Below are 24,198 nucleotides of genomic sequence, written 5' to 3'. Positions count from 1 at the left end.
TCCAATGATACCTTGATACCAAAGCCAGGAAAAGACACAACAACAACAAAAAGCACAGACCAATATGCCTGGTGAATATAGATGCAAAAATTCTCAGTAAAATCCTAGCAAACAAAATTCAGTTGCACATCAAAAAAAATAATTCACTACAACCAAGTGACTTCATCTCAGAGATGCAAACATAGTTCAATATACGCAAATCTGTAAAGGTAATTCACCACATAGATAAAAGGAAAGACAAAGACCATATGAAACTCTCAATACATACATAAAAATCATTTCACAAAACTCAGCTCCCTTCTATGATAAGAACGCTTAACAAAATAGGCATAGATAGGACATATCTCAAAATTTTAAGTGCCCTATATGACAAAACTACAGCCAACATCACACTGAACATGGAAAAATTAAAAGCACTCATGCTTAGAACTGGAACCAGACAAGGTTGCCCACAATCACCACTTTTATTGAACATCATCCTGGAAGTCTTAGCTAGAGCAACCAGGCAAGAGAAGGAAATGAAAGGTATCCAAATGGGTAAAGAAGAGGTCAAATTATCATTTTTTCCTGATTATATGATCTTGTACATGGGACCTGATCAAATTTAAAAGCTTCTGCACAGCCAAAGAAACCATCATTAGAGCAAATAGACAATATACAGAATAGGAGAAATTATTTGCATGCTATATATTTGATAAAGAGCTGATAACAAGAATCTATATAGAACTCACGAAAATCAGCAAGAAAAAATTTAATCACCTCATTAAAAAGTGGACAAAGGATATGAACAGAGACTTTTCAAAAGAGAATAGACTAATGGCCAAGAACCATATGAAAAAAATGCTCAGCATCTCTAATCATCAGGGAAATGCAAATCAAAACCACAATGAGATATCACTTTTCTCCAGCAAGAATGACTTTTATCAAAAAGTCCCAACACAACATATGTTAGTGTGGATGCAGAGAAATAGGAACACTCATACACTGCTGGTGGGACTACAAACTTGTGCAACTTCTATGGAAAAGAGCATGGAGATACCTCAAATAACTGGAAGTAGAACTACCATTTGATTCAACAACCCCACTATATCTACCCAAAGTGAAAAAAAGACATTCTGTAAAAAAGACATCTGCACTCGAATGTTTATAGTAGCACAATTCACCATTGGAAAGATGTGGAAACAACCCAACTACCCATCAATCCATGAGTGGATTAATAAAATGTGGTATATGTATACTATGGAGTACTGCTCAGTCATAAAAAATTATGAGCTAATACACCTTGTAGTATCCTGGATGGAGCTGGAGCCCATGCTTCTAAGTGAAGTATTACAAGAATGAAAAACGAACACCACAAACACTTACCATTAAATTGGTACTAATTGATCAAAACTTACATGCACATATGGAAGTAAAATTCACTGGGTGTTGGGCAGGTGGGAGAGGGGAGGAATGGAATGGTAAATTCACACATAAAAGGTGCAGTCCATGCTGTCTTGGGGATGGGCTCACATGTATCTCTGACTTGGGTGGTGCAAAGGCAACTTATGTAACCAAAGCATTTGTACCCACATGATATTCTGAAATAACAATAATAATAAAAAGATGTTGAAATAACATGGAAAGGCTGTCCTACCTGCAGATTCTAGCCAAAGCCAAAAACACTGCCAAGGGTCAAATTCCCTGACCCAGTAGGCCAGGAAATTTCTGGCAGGTAGATCACACTGGACCTCTCATCCTATTGACAGTTTTGCTGGATCCTGCTTGCAGATGACAATTTCTCTGAGTTTGGTCTATCCGTCTTTGTGCATTCCATTGACTTGCACCACACTATCTATGCCCTAGATTGCTACATTTATTTCCTATTGAGTTTCCTGAGCATACTGTCTGTATCTGAATATGGCCCTGGATTTGCAGCCCACGCTTCACATTAGTGGGCCAATCATGAGGCATAGGGTGGATACTTCATGCTCAATATCATCCCCAAGCAGCAGGGTTCATTAAGCTTTTTAATGGGCAATTACAGGGCAGGCTTGTAGGTTGACTTCCTTTAAAGAATGTTGTGTTTTGTTTTGGCATACATTCACAGTGCTTGTGTATCTCTCAATCACATTCCATACAGAGGAAGCATAATATTTCCCACCATTTATACCATGTCCTGACAATAAGATACCTTACAGTTTTAAACTGACCTGATGTGTTTCTTAAACATGTTTTAAAAAGCTTTGAAGTAGCTGAGGAATTAGCAGTAAGAAGCTGAGAATTTGGAAGATGGATATCAAAGAAAAGATATCTTGGAAGACAGATAAGGTTCTTCTGTATCCATTAAATATGGATCCACTCCATTCGCTACACTAAGGTCATTAGCTTTGTGCAGCAAGAGGATTGAGAGATAAGATAGCGGTCGTTTTATAAATCAACACAGGTACTTGTCTTTAGTCCATGAGAAGTAAATGCTATAAATTTACTTCTCTTTATTTTCTCTTTCACTTCAAGCTAATTGAAAAAATAAAATGAAAATAAGTAAATGAAAAATCACTTTTCAAGCTCTGGGAAAACAGATATTCCGGAGTTGTGATCCCTGAAATACTAATGGCATCTTTGTAGATCAGGAAAGTAAATAACACAAGGATTATGGGTCAAGTGTCCACAAATCCATAGTTTTTCTGGGATCCAAATCAAGAAGAAGGAATTGGTATCCTAGTAAGAAGTTTTGCTTCTGCAAGATATTTTAACAGTTCTTTCATACATAGAATCCAAACTGAGCTCACTACTTGAAGCTAGGAATTGCTGATAGGTTTTCTGATCAAACTAAACATGCACACACTATGAAAGCACTTTCCAGAATGAAAGTTTGCAGAGAGTGGCTGATCTAGAGATGTGAGAGGTATAGACCCATTTTGCCCTTGGGAACTGAAACGATCTTCCTTTGTCTCAGAAACTAGATATTCGATATCCATCAACTCATTACTGGAACAGATCCCAAACCAATACATTAAGCTTTGGTTCAGGACAAGGTTTTTTGGAGAATAGCTTGCGGTAACTAGAAGGATGAGCATAGCAAAAAAGTAAGGAAGAAACAAAAGTCAGAGGGAACTTCCCACTCAAAATGATTCTGCAAACCTAAGAGGATACATTAAGCCAGGTAATGTGTATCCATACAACAATATACCCCAATATGTAAAACAGTAAGAAGCAATGGGAGAATAACAAAACAAAATGGGGATACATTTAAATGCACATATTTTTGCTAATATATCTAGCATATTTAAAATTAATCAAGATTAGTAAATTCAAGAAACATAATATTGAAACTATGAAAATGTGTGGTAGGCAGAATAATGCCCCTCCAAAAGATATCCTCATCCTAAACCCCAGAACCTGTGATTACATCGAGTTATATGGCAAAATGGAATGAAACTAATATGATGAAACTAATTAGTAGACCTCAAAGTAGGGAGATTATCCTGGTTTTTCAGGATGGCACAAATTGACTCACAGAGTTCTTAAAAGAGGGACAGGAAGACAGAATATGTCAGTCAAAATACGATTATGGCAGAAGGGCAGAAGTAACATTGCTGGCTTTGAAGATGAAGGAAAGGAGCTTCAAGAAGATAGAAAAAGCAAGGAAACAAATTTTCTTCCCAAAAGGTATGCAGTCTTCTCAATGCCTTGCTTTTAGCCCAGTGGGATCCATGCTGGAGTTCTGAACTTCAGAAATGTATGATAATACATCTCAGTTATTTTAAACCAGGATGCTTGTGGTAATTTTTTATAGTAGCTATAAGATAATAGTATATTTTGCTTCCAAAAAAGAGGCATTTGTATATTTTAAGTACATATGAAACACATATAAACACTTTAATACATTATTGAGGAAATTAAGAAGCTACATTAATGATGAGATAGATCATATTTAAAATATTTATAATATGAATATGCAGTATTAAACATAAAAATATTTCCATATTGATATATATATATCAGTCAGATAAAAACCCTAAGTGTATGCATGTGACTGTTTGCAAATTGAGAATCTACTTACAAAACTTTGATGGCAATGCAAAGTGCTTAGAATGGCTAAGAAAATTTTGAAAAAAAAAATGCTGGACTTACTCTCCAACATCAAGTATATAGAAAATTTTAATTGTATTTGTATAGTACTGGTGCAAGTTTATATAAATAGACTAATTAAAGAACAGTGAAAGTACAGGAACAAATTAGTCTTAATTAACAAATGAAATAACTTTTTTGCATGGTATGTAGTTGCCTGGATTTGTAATTTAACCTAATCAGAAGGATAATTCTGAAGCATGATAAAGAAAGACTTATCATCCCCATAGTAAGGGGAAAATTGTGACCCAACTTATTGCTCTGACTTTGTCTTTGAGAATATCCAAGTAATTATTATTTTTCACAGATGTGAGAACTGATTTCAGAATGGTTAAAAAGAAGTAAATTTCAGATTTTTGGCCAATAGACTTTGAAACTAGCCTTCATGATTAAACTTATATGCCAGGTGGATATGTATGATTTTCATGCCTGCAAGTAATGTGTGTTAGAGATTTACCCCACACAGATAGTCTCTACTATAAATAATAGGCTCAGGCTGGGTGCAATGGCCCTCACCTGTAATCCTAGCACTCTGGGAAGCCAGGGTTGGAGGAGATCTCGAGGTCAGGGATTTGAGACCAGCCTGAGCAAGACCAAGACCTCATCTCTACCAAAAAAAAAAAAGAAAGAAAGAAAGAAAGAAATTAGCCAGAAAGCTAAAAATATATACAAAAAATTAGCCAGGCATGGTGGCACATGCCTGTAGTCCCAGCTACTTGGGAGGCTGAGGCAGGAGGATTGTTTGAGCCTGGGAGTTTGAGGTTGCTGTGAGTTAGGCTGATGCCACAGCACTCTAGCCCTGGCAACAGAATGAGACTCTGTCTCCAAAAAACAAAAGAAAGAAAAAAAATAAATAATAGGCTCAAAGCAAAGTTAAGGATGTTTCATCACTAAGGAAAGATAGAATTGCCAAGCAAGACTGGCCACTGAGGAAAGCACTGGAAAAGGCAGGCCCCTTCATACCTGGGGAGATGGCAGCCTCAGTGAGAAATGTCACCAGGGTTGTATTATCTAAGGTTAGAAGGGGATTCATTTCAATTTAACAGGTATTTATTTATCACCCACTATGAAGTAATCTCGGCCAAGGATTCCGAAGATAAAGCAGCTTCTTCACAATAAGTTTTAGGAGTTCTAGACTGCTGAGTCTGTGAACATGGTATGTCTAACTCCTACAGAGTTTCTTTAAGAACTTGCTTATCAAACTACTTAAAGACTGTGCTGAGACTCAGCTATGCTACTGCCGGGGCCCAGAACATGATAACCCAAAGGGTGTTGTCTTGGCCTGATGAGTTTTTCAAACTGAAGGACACTGGAAGGGCCTCACAAACAAAACGTTCTCTCTGACATTTCCCACAGGTCATAGTAACTAGAACTCCTCCCTCTCAAATCAAGCCATAAAACCAAGAGAGATCATTAAATCATCTTCCTCCACTGAACTCTCATTCCAGAAGGATCCTCCCTCATGACTGGAGGGGGTCGTGATGTGCTACATGGAGAGGCCAAGAAGAACCTGAACAAACAGGTCTTGCCAAGTTCCTGTCAGTATGTTCCCATTTGTTCAGATCCTTTTTGTCTAACCACAGTTCCACACAGTTGTCCATTCTGCATGGAAGCCAAGCATAAAGAGGCAGTTTTTCCTAGGTCTTTGTTTCTTCATTTGTGAAGTCTCCTGTGTTATGTAAAACTTGAATTAAATACATTTACCATGTTTCCTTGAATATAAGACCTACCCATAAAATAAGCCTTAGCAGGATTTCTAAGCATTTGCGCAGTAGAAGCCCTACCCCAAAAATAAGACCTAGTGATGAGTGTGGCTACGCAGTGTATCTGCACAACCCATGCATTTCGTCACAGAGCATTACAGAAAATGAGCAGCCCTTCTCATCTGCCCCATGAGGGCTCTATTGCTCCATATGAGAGATTGGGGCCAATGGTTCTAAAGGAAATAGAGTCACAAGAAATTCAGGATGGAATTCGGGGTTTGGAGAGTTATGATGATGTTCCAGAAGAAGATTTAACTATATTTTAATAAAAGTAGATTGTTGTACTGTACTTAAAAAAAATAACACATCCCCTGAAAAGAAGCCCTAGGGTGTCTTCTTGGGGAAAAATAAATATAAGACCCTGTCTTATTTTCAGGGAAACATGGTATTATGCTTTTCTTTTGTTATTCTGTCTTTTATTATGGGGGTGTTGGCCATGGATCTTGGAATGGATGAGGGAGATATATTAGACTTTTCACCCTTATACCACCATTTTATATACTTTAAAAATATTATGTTATATACCTTTTCAAAATATTACTTTTTTCACTGAGCTTCAGTGGTTTTTCTCCTACCTTATCACTATTCCTTATTTGTCTCCTTCACTCTTTCTTTCTCATGACATAATCACTCATCATATAATGTCTTAATATTAGGGTTTAGCCTTCAGTCATCTTTATATACTCACTCTCTTTTTATCTCATTTAACCTTATTTAAATATTGTCATTATGGTGGTGACTAGTGACTATATCTCTAGTGCGGATCTCTTCTCTGAATTCCTGACTTCTATATCAACAACTGCCAATATGTCATTTCCTCAGTGGATTATAGGAAAAGTATGTGTCTTCACACTGAACCATAATGATCAGTACCTTTGATTAAGTAGCTTATCATCTGGTATAATTAGATGAAGAAGAAAAGACAACAAATAACCCTAATAAGCACACAAAAATGTTAAAGAGAAATAAAGAATGAAGCTCAAGGTCAACCTAGAGGAATTCAAATTAGACACAGGGATTCTTTTCTTGAAAATATGCAGTATGTGTAACAGATTAGGCAAAAAAGGAAACTACACAAATTCCAACCCAAGATATATGTTTTCCCATTCTGTACCCATTCCATGTTCTCTCCCTTCTCCCTAAATTGCTGTCCCCAACAGTCTGGCACAATTTGGTTATGTTTTTGCCTAAAGGATAGGCAGCTATTAATCCATTAGGGTAGGACAATGGAGACCCCTTCTCCTGCCTTGAAAATATGTCTGGCTCTTAAAAGAAGACTCTGGTCTGGCTCTCTCCCTAGAGATCCTAGCTGCAAATTTGCCTCTACATTTAGCAGCTGAGACCATTGGTGCTCTGAGCCATGGAACAGCCTCTCTGGGCCACAAAAGCCTTCACAAGGTAGGGATAAATGAGACCAGAGCTCAGATCCAGGAACTATGCTACTTGTGCTAGATCAAGTCTTATCCATTACTGCTGATCACGAAGGCTCGAGTGAGTGTTATATGGATAAAGTAGACAAAAAAAAAGGCTGAGGATAGTTTAAAGCCAGAAGCAGAGGAAATGAAAGATAGAGATGACAATTATATAGAGATATTAACATCCTTGGCTATTCTGAGAGTCATCTCAGACTGCCCATTATACAAACTATAGTTCCTTGAATTCCTCAAGTGTTTGAGTTACCTTGATGTATGCCAAAAATTATCATCAGTAAGTCCTTCTTTGCTTTGCATGTGAATTCTTCCTGTTGCAGTTAGAGATTTTGTCTCTTGCTGTTTGCCGTATGGGCTCAAGGAAAGCCAATCAGATGGACCTCTAAGAGAAGCCTTTCTTACAACAACGATGAGGTCAGAATTTCTATTCTAAAAAATCAATTTTATTGTATATATTTAAGGTATACAACAGGATGTAGTGAGATACATATAGATAATGAAATGTTGACTATAGTGGAGCACAATAGTTGTGTCTTGATCTCACTAGAATTGGTTGTGCTAGCCAAGGTAGAGTGAGGCTGTATATATTGTTAGTGAGTAACTTTGCTCCTGAGTACTTAGGATCCTCTCAGTGTCATCAGAAAGCCTAAATGAGTCTGCAAACTCATCTGATTTCCTATCTATGCAGTGTCTGGGTACAGCTGGCACTTTCAAAATGTCATTTCCTCCATGTAAATAATTCTAGAATTTTGTGTGCTGAAATTTTAGATACCTACTAAGCTAGAAATCCTGTTGCAGCATCCCTAGGTATGTTTTTATCCAGGGCAAAATCAGGTGACCGCTACTAGTAGACATTTTTCCTTTAACAGAAATGAGATAAGCTTTCCTTCTTCCTTACTCTGCTCTTAGTGGCAGCTTAGAACACACTTGCTCCTTTTGTGTAGAAGGATCCTAAATGTCACAATAGCTCCTTGATCTCAGGAAATTAATGAGGGGACTTCAGTGTAGTAGCACTGGAGGGAATGGAATTACTGAGGAGCCATCCCATCTCATATCTTGTGAGAATTCCCCCAACCAAGCTGAGGACAAGTCTTGAATCTTTGAAGAGAGTCTTTGATTTAGGAAAAGGTGAAACCAAAGTGTCCTCATCCTTCTGTTACAGACATGAAAAGCCAATATGAAATCATTTTGAAATCAAAATGAGGAACTAAATAAAGTCTCCTCTTTTGAGAGGTGAGTACATAGAGCAATGAACTCAGAGATTTTAAAATAATAAGAAATAACAGTGAGTATTATAGGTAATGCTTATTAAGTTACAGAGACTATTAATATATTATATAATATATGCTTCACAATTAAGCCTACACAAAACCTCAGGAAGTATTATTATTTGAATTTTATATTAAGAAACAGGACAGAGGCAAATAAGAAAAGTGCTCAAGGTAATACAGTTAGCAAGTAACTACAACAGAGAAATGTTTTGAACTCAGAAAGTCTGAACCTAGGTCCTGATCTCTTATTTTTCAGATTAGACAACAGCTGAGAGCTTCAGGAGGGTAACAAGACTGAAAGTTGAGTTGTACGAGAAATGTTTGAAGCATTTGAGGAAGACTCAGATTTGGAGACTAAATTTCATTACCTCAGGGAAGATTTTCCTGAGTAGGAACTGGGTCATTTAAGTTTGTTTTTTTTTTTTTTTTATGGAATACATCTACAAAGCATTTTATGCATATATTAGAGATTATTTGACTATGTCTTATTAGACAATAAGCTTAATGTATCCTCAACCATGCATATTCTTATTCTTCAATGTATTTAAAACACCTGAAAAATAACTGGCACATAACAGAATGTCAAAAAAATTTCAACAAAGGAATGAAATGAAAAAGAAGCCATAGAAAGAATATAAATTGGAAGCCTAAGATATTTTTGAGAAATCCTAGTGTTTAATGTAGTTTGTGGTTATACATGTTGATTCAGTGAAAAGAGAAACATTCTCAAACTCAGAGGGTCTGCAGTTGAGAATGGCTGCCTCAAGAAAGCATAACTTCCCTGTTATTAGAGATATATTGTACAAGGAAGTGCCATGTGATCACTTTTTAGTATATCACATTTGAAAGTCAAGCATCATATAATTATTGGACTATATATGCTTTATGATTTATTTCCCAACCAGATGACAAAACTATATTCCATTCATTTACCTATTATTTAAAAATCTCAGATATTACCAGGATAGAAGCAAAAAACATTTATATTTTTTCTAAGATGGTCATTAACATGTTTATAATCATATTTTTAAAAGTTATAACTGAATATTTGAATTCTTAAGGATGTACAAAAGTACAGTAAAATGGTAGTAAACTATTTTCATGGTTTTAAAATATAAACAAAATAATTTTTAGTCATTAAAATTTGTAATACCATTATTACTAACAACATTTATAGTGACTATTAGTATGAAGTTAGTATAAACTTTCAGTCATATATGAGAAATACATATTACAATTACTAAAGCAAGCAAAATTCATAATGTGCTATTATTAGTCCTTTAATAATGCAGTTTGGGTGAGCAGGGAACTAAAGGAAGAAAATTCTTTATAATTATTACAGAATAGTTTAATCCTACCTTAGGTTCTTCCATATTCTAAAATTCTTTTTAGGTGAGAATGACTGGATAAACTTAATATTAATGTCCCTTCTAAAAACAAGACTCTTTGACTCCCAAAGACTAGACTTTAACAAGGTAAGAATGATGATTCTGACTTCACCAATAGGAGTCTCCCAAGGCTGGATGACTCCAGAATTTTTTCTCTGTTTCCTTTCCTGTTGGCATAACCTCAAACCATGGAGCAGGCACTCTGAGAAATCTTCTCTGGTTTAACTTACCTGTAAGCTTCAGTCTCTCCCTTGCTTCTTCCCATGGTGTGCTCCATCTCCTTGGATGTTTGCTGGCACACATGCCTATGTGGCTTCTGGACTAACTGAAGTATCATTAATCTAAAATATTATATTCTAAACTGGCAAAGCAGACTAAGACAGATATCTTTTATAATCCAACTAATGCATATGATTAATCAAGAAAGCAGACAAAAATTTATTACATAAATTAGATTAGATTAATTTATAAATGTATTAAACAAGAGGTGATAAGGACCACTTCCTGGAACATACAGAATGAAAAGAACATGTTAAGAATCGTAGAACTAGCAGCAAGGGAAGATCTTATCTGATTCATAAACAAGGTTCCCAAGAGGGAATATCATTTTTCCAATCATGGTCACTTACCCAAGTCTTTAAAAAATTCAATTACTGTGTTTAACCTTTCATTAATTAATCATTAAGCATTACTGGTTGTTGTAATGTACATAAGGCATAGATGCTGAATATAGAGAAGAAATAAGACTCAGAAATTTCACAGTGTAATGGGGAGAGAGTCGTATGCATAATTGTTAAACAATTTTATATTTCTCAAGGGAGGCATATTGAATGTGTGGTTTTCTCTCCATAGGAAAAGGCATGATAGAAGGACTTCATGGAGGTGGATGTATTCAGCTGATTTTTGTGTCAATACTAGGAATTTTCTACATGATCAAACGGAGAAAGCCATTCTGTTCAGGAAAAGTACCAAATAAAAAGCCATGCTAGTGTGAGAAAGCAAGCTTTTAGACATTTCACAACACTTAGGTATGATGGGAACATGAAGTTATGGTGAAATATGGTGGTAAATAATGCTAGACAGGGAGGCAAGAGCGAGATCAAGAAGGACTCTGCATGCTGTTGTATCACGATCCCAGGAGGAGACAGATTTCCCACTCAGTTTAGGTAAATTGAGAAGAATGTAATACGGAAACCATTTACAAGAGTCTGGGTGTGTGTAGGGAAATCACAAGTGCTTGTGACATTCCTTGGGTACATGACAGCAGGCACTGTTACAACCCTTGGGCTTCAGGGACCAGAGAAAGATGCTACCAGAGGAAACCAGGGCCAGAGACCACTGTTTAGACAGGGATACAGTGAGCTTGCAACAACCCTGCTGTGAGGGTGCAGAAGGAGTAAACACCTAACCTCACTCTTATTCTTCCCTCCGCTCTCCCGTTGGTGTTTCCTATTGCCTAATTCAACCAGAAGTGAGAGGATGAGCAACTCTCAACGTAGTCCACAGAGATCAATGTCCCAGGGTCCAGAGCATGATAGAAAGTGGTGTAGGGTAGAATGGAGGAGCTTAATGCAAGGTATTCTGTACAGCACACACTTAGAGAGGTTATATTTACATTACAGTTGATCATACTCACAGAATATTTAGGCAGCAAAGCAGAGGCTTCACTGAAAGATGGAAAGCCTGAAAGTGGACACATTAGTTACAGAGCTATTTTAACAACACAGACAGGAAATGAGGAAGGCATGGATTTGAGTAGAATTGGTGGGAATGAAGAAAGGCAAGAAATTGAGTGACTATTTAGGAGGAGTAAATGACATCTAAGGTAACATCATTTCATTTTTTAACCACTTTTAGGAAGATAAAGCCTTCTGTTCTCTGCATCATTATGCTCTCTACATCTGTGCCCAATGACACTGCCCCCCACCCTTCTGCATTTATTCTGCTTGGAATCCCTGGGATGCAAGACCAGCATGTTTGGATTGCCATCCCCTTCTGCTCCATGTACGTTCTTGCTCTGTTGGGCAATGGTACTGTTCTTTACATCATCATGACAGACACAGCTCTGCATGAGCCAATGTACCTTTTCCTGTGTCTACTTTCCATCACTGACCTGGTACTCTGTTCGACTACACTGCCCAAAATGCTAACAATCTTCTGGCTTAAGTCTCACGTAATTTCCTATCATGGCTGCCTCACCCAGATGTTTTTTGTTCACGCAGTCTTTGCCACAGAGTCAGCTGTTCTGCTGGCCATGGCTTTTGACCGCTATGTGGCCATCTGCCGTCCTCTTCATTACACAGCCATCCTCAATGCCACCGTGATTGGGAAGATTGGTCTGGCATGTGTGGTTCGGGGTCTTCTCTTTGTTTTCCCTTTTGTCATCCTTATTGAACGCTTGCCCTTCTGTGGACATCACATCATTCCCCACACCTACTGTGAGCACATGGGCATAGCCAAGCTGGCCTGTGCCAGCATCAAGCCCAACACCATTTATGGTCTCACTGTGGCACTTTCAATCACTGGCATGGACGTGGTCCTCATTGCCACTTCCTACATCCTGATCCTGCGGGCTGTGCTGCGCCTACCCTCCAAGGATGCCCAGTTCCGAGCATTTAGCACTTGTGGAGCCCATATCTGTGTGATTCTTGTCTTCTATATCCCTGCTTTCTTTTCCTTTTTCACACATCGCTTTGGCCACCAAGTACCTCCTCAGATCCACATCGTACTTGCAAATCTCTATCTCCTCGTGCCCCCTGTTCTCAACCCCTTGGTATATGGTATTAATACCAAACAGATTCGCCTGAGAATATTTGGCTTTTTTATGGGGAGGACATAAATATACTTGCTATATACCCCAAGGTCCAATGGAGAAAGTTATAATTAATACTTTACCTTCTTCAGCACCTCTTTTACTTGGACTAGAAGTTGCTATTTCTGCTAATCCTAGCAAACCAGGATCATGTATTATCTGAGAGTTTTTGAAATATTTAGAACAATTTGTCTACACTTGCTGTAGGTACACAATACCATAGAATACCATTTTCCTGTAAAATCATGTAGCTTGTTAATAGGCCTGTAGGTCTTGAATCTTTCTAGGGAAAGGTGAGGAGGCAATGTATAATAGGGAGTTATTCTCTCCACATACAGAAATCCCACGTGCTAGAGGCAGTTAAGGAATTTATAATATACACACACACACACATTAATTATTGTCAGCACTTCCTTAGACTAGGGGAGTCTTCAGTGAGGGTGTCAGACTAGGCTAGAAATGGCTGTGAGAGCCCAAGATCCCCTGAATCTGGGATTAGTTTTAAAATCGATTACTTCTGGTTGATTTATTGTGAGAAGTTTCAAAGTACATAATTCCATGGGAAACCTACAGCACAAGTTTTTCAAGGAAGTACTTCAAAAGATGTCACTTTGTAGCCAATATACTCACCTCATGACTGACAACTTTTGCATTTTTCTGATATTCTAAGAGTGATGGATTTAACATGTACATCATTCTGAGGGCTGCTGTGAACTTGTCTGACCATTTACTTACCTCAATTAGCCAACAACCCTTTGTGTATACAAGAATTGCCAGGACACAGAGTTTTCTGCTAATGCTATCTAGGCTAATAGAGTGACAAGAATCCCTCCCCAAACATTTGACCTTCATTCTTCAGCATAGACTTACCTTCCATAAGAATTGCCATGTTTGTTTTTTTTTGGGGGGGGGGGTTGGGTCTTTTTCTCCTTTGGAAAAAATAAATGTAAGTAGCCAGTCTATTCTTGTACATGATACAGTAATATTCTCCAAAGTCAATTTTTCATTGTATGTTGTTTATTGCCAGAAACTCTTGATCTTTTAAGGAATTCATTCTATTAATATTTTTTTGGGTTTTTTTTCCACCTTTGGAAAAAATAAAAGCAAGTAGCCAGTCTATTCTTCTATACAATATAGTAATATTCTCCAGTGTCAACTGTTGATCATATATTGTTTATTGCCAGAAACTCTTGATCTTTTAAGGCATTAATTCTACTTTTCAACTTCAGTATCCATGTCTGTTTCTTTTTCTAGGGTCTGAGATTCAGCCTACCCATCGTTGACTTAGTTTGTAATGTGGTGTTCGATGAATAAGGGTCATAAAAACAGAGATTAGAGGATTTTTTTTTAAATTGTGCTATGGTAAAATATATATAACACAAATGTTGTTATTTTAACCATTTTAAGTATACAATTCAGTAACTTTAATTGCATTTACAATATTGTGCAACCGTCACCACTATTCCCCAAACCTTGTTAGAGGAACTGATAAACTAAAGCTTCCAAACAGAAGCTCCATAACCATTAAGCAATAATTCCTCATTCCTCTATTCAGGCCTGAAAATGTCTAACCTACTTTCTGAAGAGAATCAAACTTTTGCAAGAACTTTAGAAACACTCTTCATTTATTATTCTTATAGGTGAACATCCATTTAAAAATATTTATTGAGGATAAACTATGTAACAAGTATAATATAATTTTACCAGTAAATAAAGCACAATGTCAGACTTTAGTAAACTCACAATCTAAAAAGATTATCAATGCCTTGGAATTTTGCTGCTTTACTGGTTGTTAATAGTACCTGGGAAATCCTCCCCAGTGAACAAGGGCAATCATTTTCTGATGATGTTTCTAAAATATCCAATCTCCTGTGTTAATATTATTTGGTAGAAAGTAAACAATCGGCTAGTGATGGAAGGTGTTTTTTATGTGTTAATGATAATCTTAAACAGTTTTGGTCAGTTTATCATGTTAACCAGCATTATCAGAATGTAGGAGAATAAAATTCTCAATTGGTATAAAACACACAATTAACTTTAAAGAATTTTAAATCTGTAATTATCGTGGTAATAACACTATATTTTTGACAGTGAGGCCATTAATAAATCTTTAAGGCCACTTATATATTCTGTGATGTATATTACAAATACAGTTTCTGTGTCTGTCTTTGAACATAAACATAAATATGTTTCATTTAATATGAAGAGTAAACAGTCATCAAAATATGTTTATCCTAATTTGGATAAAGAAAAGAGTTCTCACAATAGAATTAATTAAAATCTGGAAATTTAAAAACCTAATTATTTTCATTATTACTTTTTAAAAAAGTAGATGAGCAAATCTTTATGATATATGTTGCTCATTTAAGTAACTCAAAGGAAATTTAAGTATAAAACACATCATAATATTTTTATATTTTAGTCAGGGCTTTACTTCAGAAATGATAAATTGAGAAAAATTATAAGAGAAAACAAGATATGAATATAAGACAACTATCTCTAGGTAATAAATAGTTATAGGTAATATATTAAAAACACAAAGTAATAGAAACTTATTTATTAAAACCTTAATTTTTAAAAGAAAAGGAGCTTTTGATAAAATTATTTAAAATATATCAAAGTCCCCCAAAATAACGTTTAAAGATCTATATTTTGGGAACTATCAAATTACTTTCTGCATTACTTATGGGTTTAAAGATTATTTTAATATAATTTATGCAAATATAAATATACATATATTTTTAGAAATACAGATGTATACAAATATATTAAAGAAATACAGATGTATACAAATATATACAGATGTATACAAATATATTAAAATATTCTATGGGACATATAGCATATCATCAAATGAACAAATGTTTGCATTATGAAAATTATAGAAGAAGAAGATGTAGGCAAAGGCAGAGAAAACTGCTTCATGAAATAAGAGCTGAAAACTTATTTCCCAAATCTTGGGAAAGAAACATCCAGATATGGAAGCCCAGAGATTCCCAAATAGATTTAACTCAAAAGGTACTCTTCAAGGCACATTACAGTCAAACTGCCAAAAGTCAAAAACAAAGAGAGATTTCAAAAACAGTAAGAACAAAGTGTTAAATCATATATACAACCATCCTCATTAGACTAACAGCAGATTTATCAGCAGAAACCTTACAGGCAAAAGAGAAAGAAATGATATATTCAAAGTGCTGAAAGAAAATAACTGGCAGCCAAAAATACTGTACCCAGAAAAGTTATCCTTCAGAAATGAAGGAGAAATAAAGACTTTCCCAGACAAGAAAAATCTGAGGTAATTCATCAACACCAGACCAGCTCTATAAAATGTGCTTAAGAGAGTCCTAAATCTGGAAGCAAAAGAATACTTATTGTCATGGAAAAAAAAGTATAAAAATCCCAGGTAGAGTGGATATACAAATAAGAAAGAGAAAGAAATCACATTTTACTATTAATACTACAGAAAACCACCAAATTGCAAACATAAATAATAAGAGAAAAGGAAGAAAAAGAACATGCAAAACAGTTGGGAAACAATTAACATAATTAAAGAAGTAAGTCCTTATCTATCAATAGGTTTTCCTTTCTAGGTTACCTGATGGATTTGCCTTGTCGATCATAGGAGTACCTCTTTCGTGTTTACTTTGGTCAACTTCCTGACTATATGTCATGCTGACTGCCTCTTTACGATGAATCTTTCAGGGGTCCTGTGTGCTTCTTATATGTGGATATCAAGATTTTTAGCAAGACCAGGGAAATTTTCCTCGATTATTCCCTCAAATAAATTGTCCAACACTTGTGTATTTTCTTCTTTGCCCTCAGAGATATATATTATTCTTATATTTGGCCTCTTTACATAATCCCATAATTTTTGTAGGGTTTGTTTATTCTTCTTATTTCTCTGTTCTACCCCTTCAACTGATTTGTTTGGCTCACAGGTGTTATTGTCAAGCTCTGAGATTTTTTCTTCTGCCTGATATAGCCTATTCTTAAGGATTTCCACTGTGTTCTAGAATTCTTTGAGTGAATTTTTCATTTCCAGAATTTCTGTTTGGTTTTTCTTTAACACTTCAATTTCTTTGGAGAATGTTGCATCATTTTTCTTCATTGCTTTGGTGGCTTTCTTGTGTTGGGTTTCTATTTTCTCTTGTATTTCATTGACCTTTCTTAAAATCTGTATTTGGAATTCTTTATCTGTTATTTTAACCATTTAGTTTAGGTTGGTATCCATTGGTAAGGAGTTACTGATTTCTTTTGGGGGTGTCCTTTAGCTCTGATTTTTCATTTTTCCAGAATTCTTTCACTGATTCCTTCCCAGCTGACCTCATTATTGAGAGCTGGGAGCTCTAGGGCTGACTTATGGCCCTGTCTCTGAGTCCACAAAGATCAATTCCTGACCATGCTGGGTAGAGGAGTGCTGGTCCTGAGTTGCCTTTGGGGTGTTTTAGCAGGTTTGATGAACCTCTTGGGTTAGCTCTGACCTGTTGTCTCTGATCTGTTAGCTCTGACCTCCTCCCAACATAGTGTAATGAGTTTGGTCCCCAGCTTAATCTCTGAGCTGTGGATTGTACTTGTGGGTACAAATCACTAATTGCTTGAGTTGGAAAGCACTATGTTTAGCTATGAAGTTCTTCCTCTTCTCATTGATTATAGTTTGTGTGGAAGAGCCAGATGCCTAGGTAATCTTTTGTTCCCCGCAGTAGGCTCTGGATCCCCAGGTGGGGCACTCAAATTTTACAAGCTTTAGGAGGTACTCTATACTTCCTAGAGGATTACTTGGTCCTTGTTCCCACTGAGATGGGGGAAGGAATAAAATAGATGATGGCTGGAATGCAAGAGCCTGAAGGATTTTGCTCAACCTCAGCAGGGCTCAGAGGTCGCTTATCTGGCCTTTAGGGGGAGCCATTTGTATGCCACAGCCTTCTCTAATATGGTGGGGGATGGGAGGTGGGGGATGGGGGTGGGGAACCTTCACAGAGCCCCCTCTTCTCTTTGTCCCTCCACACCATCCCATTGGATATGGCTGCGAGGGCTCTTGTGCCACCTGAACCTGGAATCGTGACCTCTCCCATATGTCTCTCTCCCCGTATGTCTCTCTGCCCCACTCTCATGAGGGGGGCAGTGCACCAAGTTTTGGCCACCTGTCAGAGCTGCCAGCAGGTGATCCTGCCAAATACCTGTGGGCAAGAAGGTCACAGGCTGCGACTGTCCCATCAGCTTGGCCAGGAACGCGCCCAATCACTGTGAAGCAGGTCTCTCAGCGCAGAGTGGAGGAGGGGCAGTGGTCTCCCAGCACCACTCTCATGTCCAGGGGGTACTAGGTTCTTCCCACCTGACCCAGCCACCGTAGGAAATCCTGTGCAGAACCCTGGTAGTGTCTCTGCTCTCTGAGGCGGGTTTGGCTGGGAGTGCATCCCCATTGCCAAGAGACAGGCCCCTTTGTGTAGAGCATTTTGTGGTTGCATTGGGTAGGGAGGGGCTATGGCTACAATCTGGCTTGAGCCAAAATTACTTTCTGGGATGTAAGAAATGGAAGATGTGCAGAGAGGGAGGTGTCCAGATGCAAGAATGCCGGCTTTCTGGTCCCTTGTGGCATTACCCTGTGGAGTAAGAGATCTGTGTCCTGCTGCTGGCCAGGGGCACCCATGTTGGGGAGGGGAGTCCCTGTTACTCTTTTGTGGGGCTCTGGGCCTCCCTGGATTTGGTCCACTCCCACTGCTCTCTCTTCTCTATCTTCCTGTCTCTCAGCTTTTCAGCTTCTCTTGGTGGGGTCTCTGGACTACTCTGCTGTCTCTCCCCATGGTCAGCACCTGAGCAGTAATTGTTCTCCGCTCTCCTTAGTCCCAACCTCTAGGCTTCTGATGGGACAATTCCACAAGCTGTGTCTCTAGTCGACCATCTTGGTGGTCTCTCCCTCTCTCTCTCCCTCCTTGCCTCTCTCTTTCTTGTTTCTTTTTTTTCTTTCTTTGTTGCTTTCTTGTGTGACAGGCCTAGGGACAAGTACCTAAGGCTGAAGAATTCCCATTTTTAGATTATTTTAAATGAATTTATATATTTACTTATTCATTCATTTATTCACTTATGTAATACTTACTATATGTGCCAAACATGATGCCAGTGTTAGAAATACAGGATTTGGGGAGAAATCAGACTTAGGCTATCATCCAAGATTGGTGTGATTATCCAAATGGCAAGGTTAAAAATTTTGGCTAGAAAGTTTAGAGCCCTCAGGGTGGTAGCAGGGGGCATCTGATAGAGCAGTGGTCTCAACCTTTTTGACACCAGGGGCCTGGTTTCATGGAAGAAAATTTTTCCACACACCGGGATGAGGGGTGGTTTAGGGATGATTCAAGCCCATTACAATTATTGTGCAGTCAGACTTCTCTGTAATGATAATCAGTATTTGCAGCCAGTCCCCAAGCACTAGCGTCACCACCTCGGTCCAGCTCAGATCATCAGGCATTAGATTCTCATAAGGATCACACAATCTAGATCCCTTGCATATGCAATTTATAGTAGGGTTTGCGCTCCTATGAGAACCTAATGTCACTGCTGATCCGACAGGACATGGAACTCACATGGTGATGTTAGCGATGGGGAGTGGCTGTAAATACAGATGAAGCTTCACTTACCCACCGCTCACCTCCTGCTGAACAGCCCGATTCCTAACAGGCCACAGATTAGTACTGATCCGTGGCCCAGGGGTTGTGGACTGCAGTGATAGAGGATTGGGGTATATTCTGCAAGAAAAGTTTCTTTAAGAAGTTGCATTTAGGGATTTATTAAGACCATTGATGTAAAAGTGACAGAACATGGCTAGGAGGAAAGGCCTTTGTTTAGTTGCTACCTGTTATTGTTGCCCATCAGGGCCACTTTGCGACAGAGAGGAAAGAAATAAAAGATGCCAGGATATCTGGATGTTATGGAGCTAGGGCTTTCTGTCAGGGAAAGCAGCCGGCTGTGGACATGTGCCTATAACCAAGTGCATCTGTGCTTGTCTATTTACAGACCTTTCCGTTAATGTGTTGATTGTCCTAGCCGTCCTAATTTGCCACTCACTTTTCTCTGCCTTTGCTTCCGTTTTACTGACTTCTGACTGGACAAAGTCTCTCAAAAGAACTTATGTATAAGCAGAACTTGCACTACATCAGGATTTAGAATCTTTCTCTCTGAGTCCCTCTTCTGTGTAGTTTACACATGATTTTTCAACTGTTTTTTTGTTTTGTGCTTTTTGCAGTGGTCTCGACAAATAACTTTTGGACAAATGTTAGTAATTTACTTTCTCTGAACTAACTAGCAAAGAAATCTGGCTGCATCTGGGCCCAGAACTTGGGGAGATGCTGGAGTAAAAGAGGCTGTGAAGATGGGGTGGGGGGAGATGGATTGCCGAAGATGCACTGGGGAATGCCTTAGGGCAAAACTACCAGCCCAGGACAAAGGTTAGAGAATAACAAAGAGAAAAAGGCTAGAGATAGACAGAATTTGAGGCTGCTAACACTATTTTGCCAAGATATCCATCAACAGTTGTACCTCTGATGCTTCCATGGACATGATTAATCCAGCCACAAAGTAAGTGCTTCCCTGGCTCCCACAACTAGCCATGCTGAGAAATGAGGGCCTTTGGAATGCCCAAACTGCTAGTCCACAATCTAGTGCCAAATTCAACTTTTTTTCAAAAATATATTTTATTGTATATATATATATATATATACGTATATATATATATTTAAGGTATACAACATGATGTTATAAGATACATATATATGTAGTAAAATGTTTACTAGTGAAACAAATAAATATCCATCATTTCACATAGTTATCCATTTTCCCCTTGTACCAAGAGTAGCTATAATCTACTCATTTAACAAAACTCCTGAACACAATACACTATTACTTACTGTAGTCCCTGTATTGTACATTAGATCTTTTGGCATGTTCACCCTACATATTTGCTACTTTGTATCCTTTGACCTATATCTCTGTTTCTTCCAATACAGCTCCAACTCCAGTAACCTGTTTTATTCTCTATATAATTGACCTTTGTTTTTTTCTTTTTCGATTCCACATGTGAGATCATGTGGTATTTGTCTCTCTGCCTGGCTTATTTAACTTTGTGTACAGTCCTTCAGGTTCATCCACACGGTGGCAGATAGCAGGATCTCCTCTGTTTTGAAAGCTGAATAACACTGAGTTGTATGTTTATACCACAGCTTCTTTATCCATTTGTCCTTGATTCAGCTTTAAGCTCACCCTCTCTTTCCTCTGACTCCTCCAAGACTGGCAAAGACTGGAACACTCCCAGAATCTCTAAGATTAATTAGCCTCATCTCCTAGGAGTTCAGGCAACCTCCAGGGTCAAATTTACACATAATAGTAGTGGTGCCTGGTGTGTATGTGTGTGGGGGGTAGCAAACAGATAATTCTGGGCACTCTGGGGGCCTTTAATTAGGTTACTTAAAGGATACACCATGGATTCTGGGTGCCTGAAAATGAGGAGTAGGGTGATGCAGGGCCATGAGTGTGCTCTTCAAGAGCCGTATGGATGTTTGCTGAGATACACCTACACACATAGGTACATGCTCACACACACACATTTGCAGAAGGTGTCTGGGGCCAGCTCCCCACTCTTTCGCTGCCCCACTTTCAGGTAAGTGGTTCTAGGTGAGGGTTGGCTTTATAGTCACATGTAAGTAGCCTGTTCCCTGAGCTTCAGCTGGGCAGCACCCCGTTGCCTGCTTCATTTTTCATCATCATTGGACAAGTTCCCACTCCTTTAGATCCCATATCTGCTGAAAATGTGTATTCTCTAATTTTTAGATGCAAGCACCTATTATAAGCTTTTAGGCTATCTTCACTTTTTAAAAAATAAAACTCTTGCTGATGGATTTCATCTTTTGGTTTCTGAGAGGGGTATATATTTTGTCAGTTTCTCTTTGTATTTATGTACAATTTTGTTTTACACACTTCAAGTTATGGTATTTAAATGGATACATATTTATTTCTTAATATACTTATATATTTAATAAGACATTTTATTGGTGAATTATGAACCAGTTTGTCCTTAATAAACACATTTAACATAAAATATATCCTCTCTGATATTAATGCTTGGGATCTCCTAGAGGTTGCAGTCAAGTTATTGACTGTAATGAATTGGCTATAATGAATTTAAGGTGTGATTGGAGCTGGATGATCAGATTCTACACTCACTGATATGGCTGTTTGCAGAGGCCTCAGTTCCCCAATGTGTGGGACTTTTCATATGGCTACTCACCCCAGAGCAAGTAATGAGAGAGAAAGAGAGTGAGAAAGCTCAAGATACCACACTGCCTTTTATGACTTACTCTTAGAGTTAAACATCAGTTGCCTTATACTGTTAAAAGCTAGTTACTATATGCAGCCCTCATGCACCAGAAGGGATTGCCAAGGACTAGAATACCAAGAGGCAGGGATTTTTATTATTACTACTGTAATATTACATTGCATTCCTATGCTTTACGATACATACTATCATGGTTTCAGAATCACTTTTGTGCATCTTGACATTCCAATCATTGTTTTCCATTTTGAAACTTCTTTTTAATTGATGCTCATGTAGTTATTTTATTTCTCCCCTCAGGTACTTCACTAGAGTGCCACCATGACTACTTGCAATGCCACACAGGGTCATCCTTCTTTCTTCATTCTCCAAGGCATTCCCGGGATGGAGGACAAACACAGGTGGATGTCTATCCCCTTCTCCTCCATGTACTTTGTCACTGTGATTGGGAACTGCATGATTCTCTTCACCATCTCCACAGAGCATTCCCTGCACAAGCCCATGTTCTTGCTCCTCTGCCTGTTGGCTCTCACGGACCTGGGCATGTCCACAACCACCATTCCCAAGGTGCTGTGCATTTTCTGGTTTGGCCAGAGTGAGATCAGCTACCAAGGCTGCCTGGTCCAGCTGTTTTTCATCCACTCCATCTCTGCCATGCAGTCTTCTGTCCTGATGACTATGGCTTTTGATCGCTATGTGGCCATCTGCGAGCCCCTTCGCTATGCCACCATCCTTTCCAATAGTCGCATTGGGCTCATTGGCCTTGTGAGTTTGGTGAGAGCCATCCTCTTTATTCTCCCCATGCCCATCCTTCTCCAGAAGATGCCCTATCATACCAATCGCATCATCCCTAGCACCTACTGTGAGCACATGGCTGTGGTAAAGATGGTTTGTGTGGATACCACAGTCAACCGGATATATGGTCTGGTGGTGGCCTTGCTGGTTGCTGGGCTGGACCTCTCAGCTATTGCTTCATCTTATGTGCTGATCATCCAGGCTATAATGCGTCTCTCTTCTAAGGAAGCCCACCACAAAGCAGTCAACACTTGCACCACACACATCTGTGTCATGCTTATCTCTTATACTCCCTCACTCTTCTCTTTTCTCACTCATCGCTTTGGCCGAGGCATTCCGCCCCATGTTCACACCATTCTTGGCAACCTCTACTTCCTTGTACCTCCAATGCTCAATCCTATAATTTATGGAGTGAAAACCAAGGAGTTTCGGGACAAAGTGACCAAATACAGTTGCTGAAAAAAGAGCCCATAACCATTGTCCATGGTCAGAAACTTGTCTGATAATCCAGCAGTTGTGAGTATGAAGAGGAAAGGTGAAGTGGATGTAGTTCCCTGAGGAATTGGCTAGTGGTAGAAATATGTCATATTGGCGGATTAGCTGCTAAGATATTTTTCCTTGGTCAGAGAAGCTAAGACACAGGAGACCTTCTTGGTCTCAGTAACTCTAAGGCAATTATCACCTCTGAAATAAAAATAATGACATCTGCTCTCCATACCAGACAGAGTGGTTGGGCAAATTTTATGTGATAATACACGTAAAAGCACCTTGAATAACAACATACATGGAATACATGTAAGATGGGGTAGAATGTTTCCATATGGGGAGAACATAAGAGCAAACCATAACTTGTCCACCTTCAAGGAGCTGTCGAATACTATTTACTATCCCAAGACAAGGCTAAGATGTGTGTAGATATAGGTATGTATTTGTATTTGTGTGTTCAAGAGGAGGGGAGGAAGTGAAAAAGATTGTTTGCGGGGAGAAGGGACAGTGAAAGTTCCAAATTGAATTTAGAGTTACTATGTTATTATCCCTACTGCAGAAGGCTTACATTTGGGCAAAAAAGACTTGTTTCCTTGCAGGCCTAGGGAATATACATAGGAAACATAATCTCTAATTCTCAGATAAACTTCAAAGGAAAAAGGAAAACTGGGAAGATCCTAGGCTTAAAAGATTGATATGTATTTTAACTGATTTCATATTTGTGAAAACCTCTAGAGTCAATTCTTCTGCTTGTCTCAACTAATTCCAGTGTATGACAGGAATCTTTTGAAAAGAGATAATTCTAAGAATGTTCTATTAAG

The 24,198-nt window shown here is 38.3% G+C and overlaps 2 protein-coding genes across 2 annotated transcripts; both read left to right on the top strand.

Moving 5' to 3' along the window:
* The first annotated feature begins 11,925 nt into the window (after positions 1-11,925).
* Positions 11,926-12,804, top strand: LOC105883337 (olfactory receptor 52D1-like). Its single transcript, XM_012786401.2, has one exon. It carries the CDS (start codon positions 11,926-11,928, stop codon positions 12,802-12,804), a length of 879 nt encoding a protein of 292 aa, XP_012641855.2.
* A 9,613-nt stretch (positions 12,805-22,417) lies between these two features.
* Positions 22,418-23,350, top strand: LOC105883439 (olfactory receptor 52P1-like). The gene has a single exon (XM_012786507.1). It carries the CDS (start codon positions 22,418-22,420, stop codon positions 23,348-23,350), a length of 933 nt encoding a protein of 310 aa, XP_012641961.1.
* Positions 23,351-24,198: the final 848 nt, after the last annotated feature.

The sequence above is a fragment of the Microcebus murinus genome, chromosome 4, assembly GCF_040939455.1.
Source record: "Microcebus murinus isolate Inina chromosome 4, M.murinus_Inina_mat1.0, whole genome shotgun sequence".
NCBI classification, from domain to species: domain Eukaryota; kingdom Metazoa; phylum Chordata; class Mammalia; order Primates; family Cheirogaleidae; genus Microcebus; species Microcebus murinus.
This window is presented reverse-complemented; position numbering and strand designations above follow the sequence as displayed.

Coding starts and splice junctions, on each gene's coding strand:
- LOC105883337 (XM_012786401.2), top strand. CDS start 11,926: ATGCAAGACCAGCATGTTTGGATTGCCATCCCCTTCTGCTCCATGTAC.
- LOC105883439 (XM_012786507.1), top strand. CDS start 22,418: ATGACTACTTGCAATGCCACACAGGGTCATCCTTCTTTCTTCATTCTC.